The sequence below is a fragment of the Anoplopoma fimbria genome, chromosome 15 (genome assembly GCF_027596085.1).
Source record: "Anoplopoma fimbria isolate UVic2021 breed Golden Eagle Sablefish chromosome 15, Afim_UVic_2022, whole genome shotgun sequence".
Taxonomy (NCBI): domain Eukaryota; kingdom Metazoa; phylum Chordata; class Actinopteri; order Perciformes; family Anoplopomatidae; genus Anoplopoma; species Anoplopoma fimbria.
The window spans coordinates 5,774,751-5,796,023 of record NC_072463.1 but is presented as its reverse complement, the minus strand read 5'-3'; the positions used below and the strand labels follow the sequence as shown (position 1 = coordinate 5,796,023).

The 21,273-nt window shown below is 40.5% G+C and overlaps 1 protein-coding gene across 3 annotated transcripts in view; it reads left to right on the top strand.

The window, feature by feature from the left end:
• Positions 1-7,140: 7,140 nt before the first annotated feature.
• Positions 7,141-21,273, top strand: part of actn1 (actinin, alpha 1) — a 58,216-nt gene continuing 44,083 nt past the window's right edge. For 2 of the 3 annotated variants that reach the window (XM_054613475.1, XM_054613478.1), the window contains exon 1: positions 7,141-7,551. In XM_054613475.1, the coding sequence (XP_054469450.1) occupies positions 7,438-7,551 (114 nt within the window). In that variant the 5' untranslated portion in view covers positions 7,141-7,437. The remainder of the gene's footprint in view (positions 7,552-21,273) is intronic. The other variant, XM_054613477.1, reaches the window with a different exon arrangement.

Genomic DNA, 21,273 nt, shown 5'->3' with positions numbered 1-21,273 from the left:
TAAAAGTACCAAAGTGTTTGGCCATCCTGAAAACAGGCATTTAAAGCAACTGACAAAACAAGATAACCACAAGATCCATTTAGTAGCTGTTCTGGAGCTTTCGATCGCATCACATGATCTTTTTAAGCAGATATCATGGAATTAAAGAAGTTTGGAATTTGAGAATCTACAATCACATGACAACTGGGCAAACTCCATCTGCTGAGGAAGATCATGTGAAATGATCAAAAGCTGCAGAACAACCACTTAATTGAGCTTGTTATAACTACTATTTCCAAGTTAAGGAATGAATTTAGTAGTAATTCTATGAAAAGAATCTTTCAGTTTGAAATTGTACACTTCATGAGTCTGGAGGATTTCTGTTACTCTTTCTGACTTTGGCTACTTTTCCTGTTTTATATTTAAATATAAGGTCCAAAGCCTTCTTGCGCTTAAAGACCTCTAAGGCTGATATAAAATATAGTAAAAATGTGTCCAAATAATTGTCAGTATTGTTCAGCAACAAGGAATTTTGCAATCCGTTCACCAGGGATGTTGCCAAGATTTGAGACGGCTCAGAAAAGTCCAATCAGATGAAAAAAGTAAATTCTCAACTAATCAATTATTTTTTCTGTTGATATCATCCTACGACATATTTGTCAAAATGCTGTTTAAAAACCTCTCTACATAGTCAGACCAAATTCTGGTGAAAACTTTACGAATCCTTAATCTGTTGATTTATTTTGCTCTCTATAAAGGAGCCAAAAGTAGTAAAAAATATCACTTAAATATATTGTGTCTAAATACAGACTTTATTCATTTTTTTTAATTCTTATAAATATTACAGAGAACATGACACTTTTGGGATTTGTTACTTTAAATATCACATTTTCAAAGTAAAAGTACACCAAAGAAAAAAACTAGTATTCTTAAAAATAAAAAACAAGGCAGGATATTGACCTCATCAGGTGAGTAACCATAAATGGGCGAGTATCTGTTCTTTAGATAATCCGGCCAAACCCACTCAGATTCCCAAAACTGTGTAATGAATGTCCATTAAAACACATGACGTCATTTTCTGTCTGAGGAAACAGCACTGCTGCTTGTGTCCTCTCTACGGCCTGAACGACGGCCCTCTACTGCCAGACTACCGGAGGGGCATACCAGTGGTTGTCGGAAAAGATTACAAAGAAAGGAAGAAAACAGAAAAAAAAACAGAGCGCATGGCATCGCGGCCTCACGAGCCTGGCGGTGGAGGCGGTAATCTGAGGGCAGGAGAACATTATCGAGTTGTTTGTACTGCTCTCTTGTCAAAATAATTTCCTCTACTTCTTAGAACGTCTCTGTGTGGCCGTCACTTATCTGCAGGAAGTAGACACCCTTCATTTAACCCCTATGCTTCCCCTGGGACAAGTATTCAAATAGGGATATTGTATGCTTTGGGCTTGTTTACATTTTGACTGGAGTGTGCCTGAAGGGCTGCATATGGTTTAATGATTAACTACACGCTACACAGGCAGAGGTGTATAAGAGAGTCTGAGTGTTTAACAGCTGTAACATCAATCAAAAGTATAATGAGAGTTGTTTTTTTCCAAATTTTCTTTAAGAATGAAGTATATTTTATAACCCTAATCCTAAAGCACACTGGTCACATTAGAAGAGAACCCATTAGTGAACTTACAATGGAACTTTTTTATCTTTATTTATTCAGGGAAGGTTAACTGCTTCTGTGTGCTCTTTTGCAGCAACACCCTCCTAGATAGGTCACATCCACGACTGGGAGGGGCCCAGTACAACCACAGACCTTGAGGACTTCCACCAGAGCATGCATGGGTTTAGTCAAATGCACCATGTTGGTTTGGGAGGAGACACCCTAACTTTTTTTTCAGTTTCCTAAAGTCCCCGAAAAACCACATTTATCAATCGGGCTTCTTACTATGAGTGTTGTGAACCTACATGAGCACACTATCTTCTGCCTCAAGTCAAAAGGAGTTTTGTTTATTTTACAAGAGACTTCTGTAGAAGTGTTTTTGACCTTGCTTTTTAACACTGGTTCCTGATGACATGTTTTTTTCCCCTGCAACAATCAGGATTTAGCGATATTTGTATGAATATGTGATGGCAGTTGTGACAGTTGCTTTGAGTTTTAAATTCCAAACTTTTAACTTTGATTTATGTATGTTTGGCAATGAATATCTTTTGTTGCATAGAAATACTTCAAAAAGGAATACTGTGCTGATTTAGCATTGCACTCCTATAACATTGGCAGTAAAAAAACACAAAAAAAAATCAGAAATATCATCTTTTTATTCCACATATTCTTCCCCCTTTTCAAAACCCTATGCCTACATTACCCATAATGCCACTCGACCACCAGCAGCTCTGTCAGAGAGTCAGCTGCGTTATGCTAGTAGCGGCTAACATAGCCTTGAGCTGCTAGCCTCAAGCAGAGATGAGGAGATGGCTACAGAAGTCTGTTAAACACTTCTTTCTAATTCCACAATAACAGATTGTTGGTGTTTTTTAAACTTGTAGTTTTCAGCCCCAATCCATGCTGACTCGGGTGACATCACTTGAGGCCATTTTTCAGATTTCAATCAGCTTCCTCTGTGGCCACAAAAGGCTTTATATGCCTTGTTGTTTTTACATATTCAGTAGCGCCTGTAGTAGACCTAACTGACTTTCAAAATGTAACATCTGTGGAGTTTCCCTTTAAAGTTTTGAACTCCAGTTTTCAGGGGCTTTAGGTCAGATCCGGCGTTTGACTCCAGTACCCCCCGCCCCCCCACCGCTGCGTCATATTCAAGAAAAAGAGCCAACCTCTCCTTTTAGATTGAGCCTTCACATTCTTTGTCCCGTGCCTACAGAGTGCTCCCTTTGGCCCCCAGATGGTGTTTTGGCTCGAGTTGTGTTTGACCACAAACCCAAACACATGTACGACTCAACGGGATTATCCTGTTTGTTCTGCAGGATCCCATACATGGTTCAGCTTTAACAGCAAAGGACAGCTATTTAAGATTTCCCCTCCCTTACATGACTGGAATACCTTGGGAACTTGCCAGGGAGCAGACAGAGCCCAGTGTACCGGTTCTTCACATGACCCGTGTGCCTGAGTTTCTTTGCACCACTGACTCTTCACAAGATATTCTGGGATTCTGCTGAATAGTATAATGTTGACGTCAACTAGCTGGATGGACCAGGTTGAAATTACTCCGGTTCTCCTAAAAGCAAACTGTGCCACCAGAATAATTATACACATTTCAGTGGTTAATTATAATGAGTTAATTGATGCATTAAATAAGCTTCCATTTGCAGTGTTGAGAGGAAGAGACTATTTTATCACCTGGCCAATTAGAACTCTGTGGGTTGGACCTATTTTTAGCTTGTAGTGCGGGGATTCTGGATGTGTCTAAATGAGAGAATGGAAAAAAAAAACTCATTAGCAATTTAAATTTAAATGCAAAAGTGACAATTAAGAGCTGTTTTTAGCCACGCTGGAGGCACGGCTCTATATGGAGACTTGGTCCACCACTTTGGTGCAGAATGACATATCTCCAAAACTATTTTGTTGAATCGCCACAAAATTGTGTTCAGACATTCATGGTAATCCACTAAATGTTACATCTGGTGCCACAAACAGCAAGTTGACATTTGTGGTTTTCAGTGAAATGTCTTAACTGTTGTATGTATCGCTGTGGAATTTGGTAAATATGTACTTTCGTGTTCTCCTCAGGATGAATTGTAATACCTTGGGATCTCTTTAAGGGGTACTCCAATGTTTTAGTCTTTTGCTTCCATATAGTTGGGAACTCGCAGACGGATTTAAAGATTGAAGCAGCAGGGGCCAAGATATCCTGACGGTTAGTCCCTTATATGGTCAAGCCCCTAAATACTGGTTCCTATATTTAATTGAACTCAATGGGGTCTTTTATTGGCTCCGCTTCGTTTAAACCCCACACCTCCAGCTTTCATTGACAAATGTGAAATCTGGAGTTCAAGCCAAGTTTTAAGATGATGATGTTCACCTTATTTTTGGGCCTGAATTTGGGAGATTACGCATTGCGTCATTTTGCGTTCTCACTTCCGTTTTAGATGACAGTGCAATTATTTTGCTTAGCACCGGCAGCTTTGTCATCCTTTACTTGACAAAAAAACTGTTTTTAAGCTTTTAAAACAGTTATTAAGTTTTAATAATTATTTAGGTTCCCAATATGTGATCAGTTTAACACCCTAAAACCAAAAAGTGGGATATTTACTGTCGTATGTTATGTCAGAGAACAAAACTTTGAAATCTGCTAAGCTTGTGTTATCCACAGAACCCTTTTCAGGCATATAACAGAAAACAATAAAAAAAAAACAACATTGATTTTGAGACAAGGGAACAGAAAGTGCAGAAATGCTGAGTTGTTTACGGGTCAAAGCACTGATGTGCCCAGTAAAGACCTTTCAAAATGTTTTTTTCTTTTTTTTTTTTGCTAGGTAAAATGTACAATGTATGTTTCCCTGGGTCAATATGTTGAAATCACACTTGTAACCTACTGACATTTTACTCCTCAATATGTGCAAGACTTTTCTTGACTTCAGTGATATCTTCACAGTGTATCAACAGGTTTTTACTTTTCAAACTGCATTTTAATCGTCCATCTCCCTTCGTCCTGCTGTAATTTAAGATAAGATAAGATAAGATAATCCTTTATTAGTCCCGCAGCGGGGAAATTTGCACCCTTACTAATCACTTACAATGTTAGTTCAAATCAAGAGACACACATTCCCCATTTATAAGCTCAATTAAATCATTCATTATTTAAAGACACAATAATGAAATGGAATTACTAATTGGCACATATAATGAACATTGTATAATCCTTTAGCTAAAAGTTTAATTTAAATGTAAAGTTGAATCACTTTGTTTTTCAAATGACTGTAGCTTAATTAGCTAATGGAGTACAAAAAAAAAAGTGTCTAATTATCTCCAGACTCTATTAGGAACCAGCTGCAGTCAGCTACTTTTGGTTTTGTTCACCGGTTGACTTTCATCACCACCAGCAGGCTGCCGTTGGGACCTGGGCGGGCGGTGAGCTGGCAGTCTGCTCCCGCTCCGTGACATCACTTTCCCAAACATTCACCCTTGGAAGTTTGTCCATATATGGAAGAGCGCTCCACTTTCTCCTGACTGCCGGGGCTATCCCGTGTATCTTTCCTGCTCTGTGTTAGAGTGTGTGTGTGACTGTGAATGTGTGTGTGTGTGTGTGTGTGTGACAGACAGAGAGGGAGAGAGTTGGTTTACCTTACAAGGCAGACAGACCTGGCATTCCGATCACATGTTTACAGGAGCCTCGTTTACTCACCTTTCTCTTCTGAATGACTGGGAGTCTGTTGTGAGCATGTACAGTGCAAATACCATATTTCACACTTTACACATGATGGAAGAGCTCAATATATGGCTTGTACATATAGATATCAGTGGTGGAGGAAGTACTTGTATCCTTTACTGAAGTACAAATAGCAATGCCACTCTGTAAACATGTCAAGTAAGAGTCATACATTCAAGATTTCACTTAAAGTATTAACAGATACATTTACTTTAAGTTAAAGTGTGTAGCATTTTAGGGGATCTACAGGCAGAAATGGAATTTAGGATTATTAAGTATGTTTTCTTTAGTGTTTTATCAACTTAGAATAGGAATAGTTGTGTTTACGTTACCTTAAAATGAGCCATTTATATCTAAATAAGGAGTCCGTTGTCTTCATAGAGCGGGCCACCATGGTTCTACAGTAGTAATGGACAAACTAAACACTGGCTCTGTCATTAGCATTTTCGTGTCGGCCGTAGTTCTCCTACACGCCTGATACAGTGGAGAAGTTTCAGTTGGTTGCAATCTGCAACCTAACCACTAGATGCCGCCGAATTCTACACACTGCACCTTTAAAGTAAAAGTACTAGCTGGGTAGAATTGCCCCTTTCAAAAAGTTATATTATTATATAGCATATTAATGGAATGTTATTCCTGATGCTTTAACCCGTAAGTATCTTTTAATGTTATGTAACTACATTATATACAGCTGGATAGTTTCATCACAGTATTTAATGTAAATTGATCACACGTTTTGATTGTAAAATCTTAATCTGTAAAGTAACTAACAACTGTAAGATAAATGTAGTTGAGTAATAAGTACAATATTTGCTTTTGACATTTAGTGTGGTTTAAGTAGGATACAATTAAAATACTCAAGTATTGTACAAGAACTCAAAACTTGAGTAAATGTACTTCGTCACTTTCCACCACTGATAGACATTTATCTAACATTCATTGGTGGAGAGTAACACAAGTACAATTTTAAGGTACTTGTACTTTAGTTTAATATTTCAAATTTCTGCTACTTATAATATTGGACTTTTATGCCCCTTTTTGATAGCTAATTTGCAGATTCAGATTACAAAATGAAATCATATTGCTTTTTATGTCAAATTAAAATATGCTAACTAACTCATAAGTACAGTTAACAATCTAATTATATGGAGTAAAAAGTATATTCAATATTTCCTTGTAGCATGACATTGAAATAAGTATCTCAATATAGCCTAATATATAATACTCTGTACAGAAGCCTACAGTAAATGTAATGGACACCAATGGATTGTTATTTTTATTTAACTAGTCCTAACTGCTTTAAAAAACACCAAATATAAAAATGTATATATATTTTTTTCTACATCTGGTGCCACAAACAGCAAGTTGACATTTGTGGTTTTCAGTGAAATGTCTTAACTGTTGTATGTATCGCTGTGGAATTTGGTACATATGTACTTTTGTTGTTTGTACTGCATATAGTTGGGAACAATGGATTGTTATTTTTATTTAACTAGTCCTAACTGCTTTAAAAAAACACCAAATATAAAAATGTATATATATATTTTTTTATTTTATATTTATTATATATTTTTTTCTTAAAAACTTTCCTGTTTTAAATATTTAATTATCCTCCAACAGTCAAGCTCAACCCCATGCAGTCAACCTTGGCTATAAAGCCCACGAAACTGACAGCCGAGCCGGCCAATCCGCGTCGAGCTAGGGGGCGGGTCCTACGCTCCCCGCGGCGTCCAATCAGAACGCTCGGTCGGCTATCGATTCAATTTGTCTGAAGCAAAGTTTTTACGCGTGTGTCGCTCCGTGTCCGCTGTAGACCTGCCCACCGCGGAGCACTGCTGCCGGGCGAACACCACAGCACAGCACAGCACAGCAGATAGAGAGAGAGACAGAGAGAAACAGAGAGAGAAAAAGAGAGAGAGAGGAAGAGCCGGGGGTGGACCGATCATTTCATCCACACACCGTCTTGAATGCGTGGCGGAGAGTAGACAAGAGCTGCAGAGGACCGGGGGACATACAGCCTGCCAGGAAGAAGATAAAGAAGAAGATATAGAAGAAGAAGCGTCTCTATATTAATATAAAGCTTTATATGTACATGTATAATATGGAACAGTATGATGAAGAGATTGTTTATATGAACCAGGAAGATGACTGGGACCGGGATCTCCTCCTGGATCCTGCATGGGAGAAGCAGCAGAGAAAGGTGAGAACGACTTCCTCCTACCTCTGGTGTAAAGGTGCGGAAGTGATGATGGTGATGATGATAATCTGCTTTATTATTATTATTATTATTATTATTATTATTATTACACATGGATGGGTGAGTTCAGAGGCAGCCAGCAGCACCACACACAGACTCCTTCACTGTAATGGTTAAGCTCATTATCCTGTTGGTGATCACCTGTTGGGGTTTTTTTTCTCTGAGCTCCAAAACTTTATTATTATTATTTTATTTTTTTGCCCCAAGATGATCCTGTGTAGTGTTTATGAAATATCATGGAGACTCAAGAGGGATAGAATAGAAAAAAGGAGGGGGAAGAAGAAAAAGAAAAGAGGGGGGGGCAGAAAAATGATTAAAAACTGGACAGGACAGGACGCCCACCTTTCCAGCAACAGATGTCAGCCATGCGCTTGACTGCATATGGTGTGTGACTGGCCCCTCCTGTCATCTGGCTCATGATGCGACGTGGATTAGGGGATGGAGTGGGTGAAGGGAGGAGGAGGGGTGGGAGATGATAAACCAACAATAACTCATTATGCGTCTTCCTTTATTTGGCTGTTTTGGGGATTTTTACGCACGGATTCTGGGTAAATTTGGAAGTGGTTTGGTTGTGTCATGGCCACAGTCTTGGAAGTTAGTTTGCTCATCTTTAACGCCTACTTTTCCCCCCCTTGGGAGGAATATAAACTCCATAACCCAGCGTGCAAGCGGCTCATCTTTTATAATAAAGGTCTATAAGACATCCATATATGATCTTTTAACAAGCCCAGATCACCTACACGCGTCCAACAGCTGCTTCTCTTTCCTTTTTCTTTTTTTCCCCCCCAGACTGTAGAGTATGAATGGTCTGTTTCGAGAAAAAAGGGGGTGTTACTTTTTTCTTTTTTTCTTTTTTTTCTCTTCTTCTTCTTCTCTCCCTGCTCCCTCATACTTTTCCTCTGCTTTGGAAAAAAAAAAAAAAAGAAGAAAAGCGCAGTGGAATCTGAGTAAGCGCTGCGGTTTGGGCTGGGCTTGCATGGGAGCAAGCGTGCCCAAAAATGGTAATAATCGGCCCCTCTCGCTGCCGTTGGAAAACTTTTCTCCCCCCACCCCCCCACCACCACCACCACCACCCTCTAAATTTCTTCCTTGCTCTGCGTGCTCTCAGCTTCTAGTTTCCTGGATTATGTCATCCGGCGGGCTGCTACCGGTCCACAGCAGAATTAAAGGGGAATAAAAGGGAGAAAGGTATGCAGCGCTGATGTCAGGTGTGGGCAGCACACAGTGTCTCCTGCTGCTACTTCTTTAGGGCCTTAACCTCCCCCCATGCTATGGAGGAAAGGTTTTGCACATGACACCTGATAGTTTTGCTCACACATCCACTCCGGTCTGGAGTGAAGTAGTTCTTCCTCTGATGACCCCCGTCGATCTAATCATCCTGCAGAGAGCGAGGATGTTTTATTCATCTGCTCCTCTCCTCGGAGAGCAGAGGGAAGTGTTTACGTTGAGATCTGACGAGACGAAAGCACAATCAAGAGTCTGAGAGGGAAGACGGCAGCACCTCTGTCCTCAGACACAGAGTATCTCCAGACACACACACACACACACACACACACACACACACACACACACACACACACACACACACACACACCCAAACTCCAAACTCCAAGCTTTAGCAATCAGCGTTCCTGTTGATGAGCAGATAACCCAGAGGCCCTTCCATGTTTGCTGATTGTTCCCCATCAAGAAAAGTATTATTATTATTATTATTATTATGGAGATATTATATATTCTGACATGTTTAGCGTTTAAATGAAGCAACCAGCTTCTTGGAGGAGCTTCCTTAGACGTTTGTTGGTTCAGTTAGTGTCATCTCTGTGCGTTGCTTTACTTTGTAGACTATTTATTTGTTTGTCAAGAAGTGACCGCAAATATTTGCCCACCAAGGTAAACCTGTTTTTTTTTTTTTTTAAACAAATAACCAAGAAAGTACAGATTGCACAGGTGAGAACTTTTTCTTTGGCTCCGTTTCGCAATCCACTTTGACGCACGCGAAACCCGGCATGTCAGAGAGTGTTCGACATAGTTGGAGCCTGATGCAAGTCTTAACCTGACCCCCGGGCGTAAAGGCGCTGGCATCCTCTTATCTCGGGATCTTCATGTCTTTGCTGATCCAGGTGTCTCAGGTACACCCAGCCAGATGTTACTTAAAGCCGCAGCTCACATATAGTTCCACTAAAACAAGGTGGGATTCTGTTCATGTATAAGTCACATCACACACACACACACACACACACACACACACACACACACACACACACACACACACACACACACACACACACACGGTCTATAGCATTCCTGTCTTCATAGCTGGAAGGTGGAGTTCAGGTGTTAGCCGCTGTGGCTAATTTGTGCAGGTTTGTCCTTATAAGGAAATAAGCTGCAGTACCTCCCACTTCCCATCTCCCACACCCCAACCCCTGTGTTCCCAAACACTCCCAACCCACACCCACATTCCCCCCGCTCAGACTGTGAGAGCCAGGTCACAGATAAAATCCACTCACTCCTGATCAGTCAGATAATTTGTGTGTGTGTGTGTGGGGGGGGGACTTTTGTGGCTTTGAGTCTCTAGTGAATTAGTTGTGACAGACGTGGACTGTGGCTCTTTTCTGAGTGCTACATTGAGAGGAAAAACAACACTATTATGAAATAACTGATTCACTTTTACTTTTTTGGAAACCAATCAAGGTCTTGCGGTTTTTTTAGCAGAAGCGTGTTGGTCAATACATTTCAAGGAATTATGAAGCAAGACTAGAGAACGCTGTGCAGGAACTTGTCTTTTTTGTGTGACAGATAAGCAGGAAGCCTCCACTCAGCGACTCAGTCATCAGACTTGTCGACACATAACACTCCCCACTTTGACTAATCAGCGTTGGGCGGGGCTCTCGCTCAGCATCCCTACCGCCATCTAAAGTGACTGACATTATAACACTCCTGGCAAAAGTACCATTCACTGTATCTGCATACATGTTAATATTGCAGTAAAGAAGAAGAACCTGCTTCTGCTTTCTTCAGAATCTTTAACTTACAGCGTCGAAAATTCAGGAAACTGACTCTACGCATGAATGAGTGTGTGACGTTTGGGTCCTTTAGTGAGAAGGCAGCAGCTGTTTGCTAAATTGCATAATAGGATGTGTAATGTCAGCTCCGTCCACCTCACAAAATGCTTCCTGTCATCAGATTCCTCTGTTCCCATGATGCACCTTGTGCAGCCCTCTTTTAACAAAAGAAAAGAGCGTCACAGAGCGGTGTTGACAAAGCAGGGAATGTGGGAAGAGTGAATATCTTTCTCTCTCTCTCTCTCTCTCTCTCTCTCTTTGCGGCAGGTGGCTCTGTTCTCTACCCTGATAAAGGCGTAATGTGCTGAAATGTTGCTTCTTTTCACCACATTAAACATGAGCGCGCTGAAGAGTGTGTGATTCCCCCCCCCCATATTCAATAAACTGTCTTGTGGGTGTCATGTGATGTTTTCCATCCTGCAGTGAGCCCCTGATTAAACTCACATTATTCATTTTCAGACACCAATATAACATTTTGGACATGTAATTAGGATAGAGGCAGTTTAGTGATCTGCAGGTCATCAGTTCAGTTCTCCTGGGAAAGTTGAGAAAAGGTTTAATGCAGCAGTAACACTTCCTCTTCCCTAATTTGCTGAAAACCCCTGAAAATATTCAGAGAGGTTTCTATTTAACATAACGTATTAGAGTTAAAGTTTGGAAAGACATCCTCAGTTGTTGTTTGAACAGTGAAAAACGTTCCTACTCTGCCTCATCGGCAGCCTGGCATCCTGAGCAAAACAGAAAATACAGAAAACTTCTCATGTAACATAAACTAAACTGTTTATAAGTTAGGCAGACGATTTAAAAGGCAATTCTGAACTTTGTCAAAGTTGCCTTTTGTTGTTTGACGGATATGACTCAAAAAACGTAATACGACAAAATCGACAAACCAAGACTTTCTTGACTTCCAAAATTGTCTTTTAAATTCACAAACATCATATGTGTAATTCAACCCAAATGGGCTGAAAAAAAAGAATTGTCTCTTGCCGATGACTACCGTACATATTCATTTCCAAAATAAGGCTCAATTGGGGACACCGGAAAATAACCTGGCTTCTTTTGAGCCAGAACACTGACATAGTCTGCATATGGAGGAAGACTTGGGGGATGTGTGGGTCTAAAAACACAACAAGACTTTCACTCAGGAGACAACTGTACGTGTCCCATGTGAAACCCAAAAGTAAATGTTGACTAATTTATCAAATAACTTCCACAAACTTTTCCTAAACCTACTCAAGTAGTTTTGTTGACTACTGATCTCCCGTTTTGCTTTTTTTGTAGGAAAACGCATATAAATATATATTTTTCTTTTTTTTTTGTATGAAGATACATTGCTGGCTGTGATCTTACATTTAACGTACACATTTTAATTAAAGTGTATTTCAAAAAAATGTCAAAGTATTCCTTTGAGGGAAGGTGAGAACCTGAATCAGCCTTGTGTCTCAGATGACTCCTGTCTGATGAAAAGACGCTTCAGGGAAATGAGCTCATTTCTGTCTCTTTCTCGGTCCGGAGGCGTCTCAGTGTTCATTTCTCACTTAGTCATCTGTCATGGCGGCTGATGTTGTCTGTGAAATAGTAAGAAGTACGTAAATTGACAGATATCTTAACAAAGGCCTAGAGTAATCTCGAATGCTGATAATCCGGCGTCTGCTCGCTGTCGTTGTTAACACAGTCGGGCTATAAATCCCAAGAGGAGCTCCCGATCATCTCGCCCCGGTCACGCTGTCGGGGCCCTGTCTCGTTTGTCCTGATTGATGGGGTCAAGGGCTGACACCACAGCTGAGAGGACCCAGGAGCATCCAGCCGTCCACTCGTACCATCCGAGGACGCTTTATGCGTGTGCTCACAGATCAGCCAATGGGATGACACGGTTAGAGTCCAACTTTTTCAAATTCAGGAATCGTCCACTGGAGATGCAGATTGTCTTCTCATGAATCAGCATTTAGTTGACACTGTTAAGGACTTACACTAGCTTCTAAAAGTTTGTAATCACCCAGAAATGGTCATGATTTGGATGGAAATGATGCTTTTAATAACCATGGATTCAAGTGAACTGTAAAACTAAATTAGATCTGAGCATTTTAACATGATCAATTAAGGATAAGCCCATCGTCAAGACTTGAATGTAATGGCTGCTAAAAATGGGGCTTTGCAGTTAAAAAAAAAATAAATAATTATATGTCAGTCATTCCTAGCAGTAATAGCCATTTTTTTTATATTAAAGGTGGAATTTACAGTGCTGGAATCAATGTTATTCCACCTTGATGTAAAATATGAATTGATTTCTATCACAAATATGGACATTTTCTTGGTTTCTCATAACTTTTGAACACGTTTTCCTTGCAGCATTTGTCCCAGTTGGGATTCAAACCTGAATCAAGCTCACTTTTCTATCTGCTTCACCCCTCATCCTATCCCTTCTTCCTTTTTGGGTTTGATTGAGCACATTTTTTATTACTAACCGAAACATCTTGTTATGCACAGCTAATGAGAATCTCTCAGTCGGGAGGAAACCATCTTACTCTTTACAGCCTGAAGCTCCTGTCTTGATGTATGGAGTGTCAGAAGACACTGACCTGCGTCTGATGACTCATACATAACCAGACTCCACGTCTCAGAGAGGGATATTGTTCTCCACTGAGGTGTACTGAGGTGTTCTAGTAAAAAAGCAGGTAGGAATGTTTACTCAAGAACAGTCAATGGGACAGCTCACACAGTGTGATCCTTTTTAGAGAGTTGTTTTACTACACATGTGGGTGAAACCAGCTTTTTCCACTGTGTTTACAAGCTAATTAGATTTTTAGCCAGGCTAGTGGTTTGGCTCTATCCATGGCAATGATGGTCCGTCAGTCCATGGATTGTCATGAGATTTTGTACACACATTCATGGTCCTCAGATGATGAATCCTTATGACTTTGGTGATCCCTTGACTTCTCCTTTAACGCTTACAATCAGGTTCACTTTTTTGCTTTTGATTGATATGTTTAAACAGCGATTGGTTGGATTGCCATTGACTTGCTTGAGCCGTTCATGTCCCCCTCAAGATAAATTATAACATCCTCATCTGTAGTTTTTATTATTGCTAATTAGCAAATGCTACCATGCTAACATATCAAACCAAGATGGCAAACACGTTAAACAATACATCTGCTAAACATCAGCACTTTATTGTCGTTAAGAGCATGTTAGCATGTTAGCTTAAACCACCACTGGGCCAAAGTACAGCCACAGAGCCACGACTATTACTGAAGATATGTTATCTAGATAACCTTTAAAGAATCATGATGATGTTATGATCAAAAAGCCTAAACTAACAACTTACATCCAAGACTTACAACCATTTATGAGATTGGTTGTTATATTCCTTCAGGAGAATTACCTATTTCCTAATACGACAAGCTTACAAGTTGTTTTTCATCTTTAGCAATTCAATAGCCGGTTGCAACACGTTTGAGATACATGACACAACTGTTCATTCTTGTTCTCTTTGTGTATTGGTGAACTGCATCTCCTCAGAGTTTTGCATCACAACTCTTTTTGGGTTTGAATACTTGTTTCGGTGCCAACGATTAAGAAAGCAGGACCCAGCTCTAACCTTTATGTCCGAAGAGAGAAAGAAGGTTGAACTCCTCATCCATTCTCGCTCTGGAAGACATTTTCTGAATAGTTTTCCCCTTTTTATTTGTTTGGGAGAAGGTGAAAGCTAATTCCTCCTCATCAAGCTGCACAAAGAATGTTTAAAAAAAAAAAAAAAAAAAAAAAAAAAAAGAAAGAATTCACTGTTTGAAAAGTCAAATGTAAGCAATTACCAGGCTCTTATCGGAACAGCTCCCAAATGCCAGGGCCCCAATGCAAATTCTTGCTTAGCTTATTTTCTCAGGCTCCAGCTCCAAATTTAGAAACGTATAGAGAATTCAGCTCCAAGCTCTCAGTTGTAGGTCATTAACACAATCCAATAGCGATGAATTCTAACAACCTTTGGATACGTTTGACTGCTTTGCATCATAGTCTCATAATAAACAATTTATCCTGCACACACTGGACTTTTATATATGCAGCTCGGTGGCAGATTTGAGACTCCAGACGGGGACTTTTTTTTCTTTTTTTTTCGGATTCCACATCCAACATGGGATTTTGGGGTCAAGGTGCATTTCCTGTGGAGCAAAAAGTGCAGCGCTAACAAAAACCTGCTCAATGCTCGAACACGTCTGGAACCGCTACACACATACGGTCACATGTCTTCAATCGCATACGACCCAGAGGGGCTTTATAGACGGATTCTGTCTGCATGTTCCCAAGGAATTTTTCCTGCACCACATGGGAAGGATGTAGCCGGGTCTTTCCTCCGCTAATGCTATTAATCAAGCCACATGCATTCTCAAGTGCATGTGCCTCGCTGCAGAGCCTCGCTTTGAAGCCCTGAGGGGGGGGCTGGCTCTGTACTCTGAGGGGTCTATGAACATGTGAGTGTATTAGCTCTAAGCCTCCTCACAGGAGCAGCTGCGGTGCGTCTCATGTACCCGAAAGCAGCTTTGAGTAAACAGATACTGTGGCAAAAGAAAAAAAAAAAAAAAGCAGGCACACCTTTCAATTCAGGAGCTGTGTGGGTGGAGCTCCAGGGCGGGGGGTGGGGGAGGCAGGAGAGGGAGGGAGGGAGGCAGTGAGTGGAAGAAGAGGTTCAGACAGAGGAGCTTTGAGGTCTCTGCACAAAGAGAGCGTGTTCGGGAGGCCATCCTTTGTCACATTGTCGACCGGGAGTCAATAATTTATCATCACCGAGATATCAAATGACTCTTTACTCTAAAGCTGCTTCAGGGTGTTTCCCTCCTGCAACATACCTGCTCTGTTAACAATGTAATCAAGTACTCTCGCATATTAAAAGTAACTACATCACTTTACTAATAGCCTAGTCAACAGAAAAGTAAGGCGACACATCCACCACACGTCACAACTACTGTGTTGAAGTGAAAGTTGAGCATTTTGAGAGTTAAACTAGAAGATTGATACCACTCTCATATCTGTCATATCTGTTATTCATGTTTATCCGATGTTAAGCCATGCTTAGCTTAGCTTAGTTTAGCTTAATGGAAACAAAGGAAAACAGCTAGCCTAGCCGCTGCCAAGCAACCAATGGAGCCTCCAGGCCATTGCTGGTCCTAGCTAAGAAATAGTCAGACACATAACCCCTGTTAAACATCAGATTGTTATTTTTACACACAATAAATATATATATATATATATATATATATATATATATATATATATATATATAATGGATTATTTGGTGAACTTTAAGAGATGCTAGTAGGCTTTTTTCTGTTTTAGTTACGTTTGGACAAAGCCCGGCTAGTGGCTTCTATTTGTTTCCAGGCTTTACGCTAAGCTAAGCTAAGCTAACTAGCTGCTTGCTCTGGTGTCATATTCAACAGACAGATATGAGAGTGATGTTGTTTTTATTATCTAAATCTCCTCAAGAATGCAGATTAGCCCCTTTCCCAAACATCAGAGGAAATGGAAAACCAGACATTATGCTTGAACGTTTGGAGGTATTTATTTTCTGCCCGTCAGCGAGAGAGGACTTTTTTTTAAATGGAAACATGTGAGACCAAAATCAGAAGTGTTTCTTGTTTTTTTCTCTTGATGAAGTTTGACTTCTCTTTGCCGTGGTGGCCCTCTCCGCTCACACTAATCACCTGTTTATCCAAAATCAGCCGCTGCTGCTTCTGCCGGAAACTTATCAGCGCATCACTTCTCCATGCGGGCGCAACAGTTTGTTCCCCAGGACGAGTATAGTCGACTCTTGGAGAGTGAAACTGTGGGAGCTTTAAGATCCCAGAAAAAGTGGAGGTTTAAACGCTGTTATATTATGTAAATTTGGGGGAAAATGGAGATCTGTAAAAACAAAAGTACTCCAAATGTTTCCTATGCCTCTTTTTGCTCTTTCTCTCCATCTCTCTACCCCCTTGTCTGCATAATGTGACTGAGTGGGCGGCGATGGATGTAAGTAAATAGTAAAAAATGTTTTCCTTGCTTCAGCGTTGAAATCTCCCTCCAGCCTTATCATGAAGCCTGTCGTCACTGGGCACAGTGTGGTGCGTCACTATTATTTGCTCAGTGTGTAATAAATAGGCAATTGTAGCATTTGAACAATGAAAACAGGATGTTTGTTTGGGTTTTCATTTACACTGCAGGCAATTAAGTCTAATTCAGAGGCAGTTAAATTCAATGTGGTGAATCAGGCCTCCTAGGTGGCCAATGTTAACCGCAAGGAGCGAGTAGAAGAACAATTAAAGCCACAGTGCACAGAAAGGAGACGCAGCCAATGTTGTGGACCTGGAATGATGATAATGATGTAAATAGATCAATCTATCAATCTGTGTTCGTGAGTCCTTGTGTTCTGATGGAATCCGAGGCCAGTGGCTATTTGCCCTGCTGCGCTCTTCCACTTTTCTAAAGTGGGACAAGTATTGAACGTCTGACTTTCAATCAGTGGCCGCTATCGATCGCCCCGATCCGTTTTGTGCTCATGATCAGTTAGAGTTCGAGTCCCGCGGGCAAGTCGCACTACGCGCTGACGACTCTGTGCTGTTTGTGAGACAGTCTGCACAATTAAACTCCGCGGAAGGCAAACAAGAGCTGACCGACAGCTCTTCTCCTCTGCTCTACTCTGTTTCATAGCAGCAGGGATTAGTCTGCACGCTCCCAACGTCACTTGATTTGCGACGGTAAACAACAGCGTGAAGTGCTCACAGGCAGATCTCATTACAAGTTGTAACAGCCACCTCCCCCTCGGACCGCCCCAGACTCTGGTAAACCGGCACAAGGACAGAACCGGCCTGCTGCTTGTTGTAGTGGAGAGCCCTTGGCAGAGCGGCGGGGGCAGTGGAGTGGTTTGAGCTGTGTGGAGAGCTGGCAGGTGCTGCAGCTGGTGGACGGACACAGACGGGTAAAACGGCAGCCAAAATAGCTGATTTAGACGCTCATTTGTAGCCGTGGTTTCAAGGTTGTGATGAGCTCTCCAGAGAACAGATGTCCTCCTGAACTATTGTCATGGTCCTCTTCTTCATGATTTTGCCATGAGCTTCCTTCTCTCGCCCGTCTTAATTACAACCTCTTTGACCTCTCACTGATCTAGACCAGAGAAGCCAGAGAAGAAACACAGCTGCCCACAAGACACAAAATACAGTTCCTCTTTCAAAACCTCATGTTATTCTAACTGCTTTACCACATATTCTCAGGTCGTATTTGGCTGAAGCTGTTACTGCGCACCTTAAACACCCTGCAAGATAGTTTTTTTATTATTATTATTATTGGTTGGCATGAATAAAAAACGGAATATTCCACTTTCCTGAAATAGTCAGAGCTGCACTTGGTTTCCCCAAGGAAACGGTCCAGCTCAGGTGTTTTTTTCTTTCAGAAGAAAAAGAAGTAATGGTCTGCTCTGACTAATTACTGCAACACAAACATTAGATGTGATCCTTCGATTATTCATCCACAGAGCTGAATCAGACAGATCCTCCAGCATCTCATAACAATATGGGCAATGAGCATATGTAGTGACTAAGTCGGTGTATTTTCAGTTCCCTTGCAGATCCTAGCAGAAAGTAGCAGCTCCATGAGATTTCTGTAAAACAGTATAAAAGATTGCAATCCAGCTTTTAAGCTCCTCCACCCAGCAAGTCAGCAGACTGAGTGTTATTGATGATTTATTTTTGTGACATGAATAAACAACCCTGAATGACTATTTCACGTTGAGGTCAGAGGAAGTCAAGTGGCCACAGTAGCTTGTGATGAAGATTTCAGTTGCCATGTCACCTGGATGCACTTCTCTGTCTTCAAACCGGTTTTCATGTGACGTTTATTTGCTGAACTGAAAATGTTCCCGCTTCTCTCTTTGACTCACATGTGGAACTGATGATCAGGAAGCTTCATTTTTTTTTTTTTTTGTGTTTGGATCCCACGTATAAACAACTCCGAAGCCAAAGCAACAATTCCCAAAAGGTGCCCAGCTCACATGGGCTTACAACACACTGCAGACATAACAAGCTGGAGCAATAACACAGTGAGAGAGACAGAGCGAATACAATACACCTCCTCAAACACAGTCCAACAATGTCACAGCAAATATGAAACACAATACATTTTCCACATTCCAGCTATGAAACATAGCTTATGCACATCTGAGGAACAGTCTGCGTGTTTTAATGCATGAAACATAAAAAGCCCTCCTACGCTGTTAGGAACCATTTAGCACAAACTGATGTGAAACAGTGTCTGTAAACAGGAAGTCTACCTTCATCAGACACAGAAAACAAATCAGGACACTCTGCAGACATTCTAAGGAAAAGTCTGTATCTCAGATTGTGATAGAATACACAATAGAAAAAAAAGTGCATTTCATTTTCACCAACTCTCATCTCAAACGGTTGACACCTTATATTGGAAGAGTCCATTTTTTACCGCCAGGGACAAGATACCACAAAAACAGACCTCTGTGATCTGGTCATTTTGAAATTAAATGAATATAAAATCCACTTTTACCAGCTGCAACATTAAAGAAATGAACACATAAATTCATCAGTTATTATAATCCAATAATAAATATACATTATTCTGAAACGGGCCATTCCACGTAAGGAGCACTCTTACTTTTGATACTGTAAGGATATTTTGACGCCAATACTTTTGTACTTTTACTAAAGGAAAATTTGAATGCATGACATATAAGTATTTTATTTTTACACTTTAACTTGGGTAAAAGATCTGAGTACTTAGTAATTTGAATGCATGACATATCAATTTGAATGCATGACATATAAGTATTTTATTTTTACACTTTAACTTCGGTAAAAGATCTGAGTACTTAGTAATTTGAATGCATGACATATCAATTTGAATGCATGACATATAAGTATTTTATTTTTACACTTTAACTTGGGTAAAAGATCTGAGTACTTTTTATGGACACCATCAAAAATAATTTTCTTTTTCCATGATACAGGATGTGTATTTGTTTTTAACAGATATAATATTGCTTCTCTGCTCCTGATAATATATTTCTGGATGGATAGAATTATTGCACATAGGCATAATGGCGTTAACAGTTATGTATACAGTACAGTAGATGTGTAGATGTGTTGAAAGCGCCCCTTTGTTCGAGGGCAGCGTAGCTCCTCCTCCCAGCTCAGCATTTCTCTGAGTCAGCTGACGGTCAGCAGTGAAAAAACGCTGCTCTGGCACAAAGCGGCACCTCGACCGGGACGCACGCCTCCCCATCACACAACCACCGCGGCCAATACCGGGCTGGAGCTGACTCATGACTACTGTGTTATGACTTGGGGTGAATAGGCCGCTGTACTTCCCATCACACTGCTTAGATTGGCATCTGACTGTTGTCAGAGAGCATGAGTCGGGAGTTACGGTTGTGCTGAGTCGCCGTGAAGCAGCTTTATTCCAGTTGAGCGAAAAAAGAAATCCCTTTTCTGTTTTGTGCAAATCCATGTGTCCATTTTTAAATAAAGTTCTGTTGAAATTTAGTGATACTTTTAGAGTTTAGCTCATGACATCCAATAAACAACTTTCTAATCGACATGCTTTCTTTAGAACCTACTTTAAGTATTCAAAATGTGAATATTTGCAGACAACAATCCACATTGGGCTGATAATTTTTAAGTAGAACTTTAGGTTTATACAATGTTTGCTCTGCAGCTGTATGTATCTCTGTGCACAGAGTCCTCCATGTTCGTTAAGTACCATAAACCTTAGCTGTGGACTCTTACAGAACAGAGAACAGGGCTCTCTACAGACGGGCCTTTGTGCAGCGGGACACGCCTGTTCAGAGCCGCTGAAGCGATGAGATACATACTTTTAGACGACTTTAGATGCTTAGCATGGCCTCTTTGATGGCGCTATTTGAATAAGATCTGCACATGGATTTGCATCCAATTTGTGTGTTGTGACATCAGTAGAAGTGCCTCATCTTCTTATCTACTTGTGTCATGTTCGGTTAGACATTTGTGACCTAATAAGGAAACTTAATGGAGGAGATGGAACATCACTGACGCCTTAGATGTGAGAAAAATTATAATAATAAGAGTACCCTTTGCAAAGTAACATGGCTTTGCAAATTAAAACTTTACATATAAAACAAACAGTATGATCAGTTTATAATATATGATTCGTTATGATAGATTAAGGACAGTAACGTTATAAAGAATTGCTCCATTCAACCTGATACATCATCAACATGCTGCTGACGAGTTAATGCAATCAATAATAATAAAATAATATAATACATAATAATATAACACTCTAAAGGGAGCTATTATGCATGATAAGTATTTTTGATATTTAAGTAAATGTATTTAGTTACATACACGACTGGAAATACCACCGTCACATCCTTTAGAACTTAAACACATGATGGATATTTGATACGCTTTGGATAAAAGCGTCTGCTAAATGACTGTAATGTAATGTAATGTAATGATCCAGCACCAGTTCAGGAAAGATTTTAGCTTTAAGATTATTTGAATTAGAAATCCTTTTCTTCCACCAAACCCTCCATGGAAACTCCAGGCGAACTCTCACCGTCACA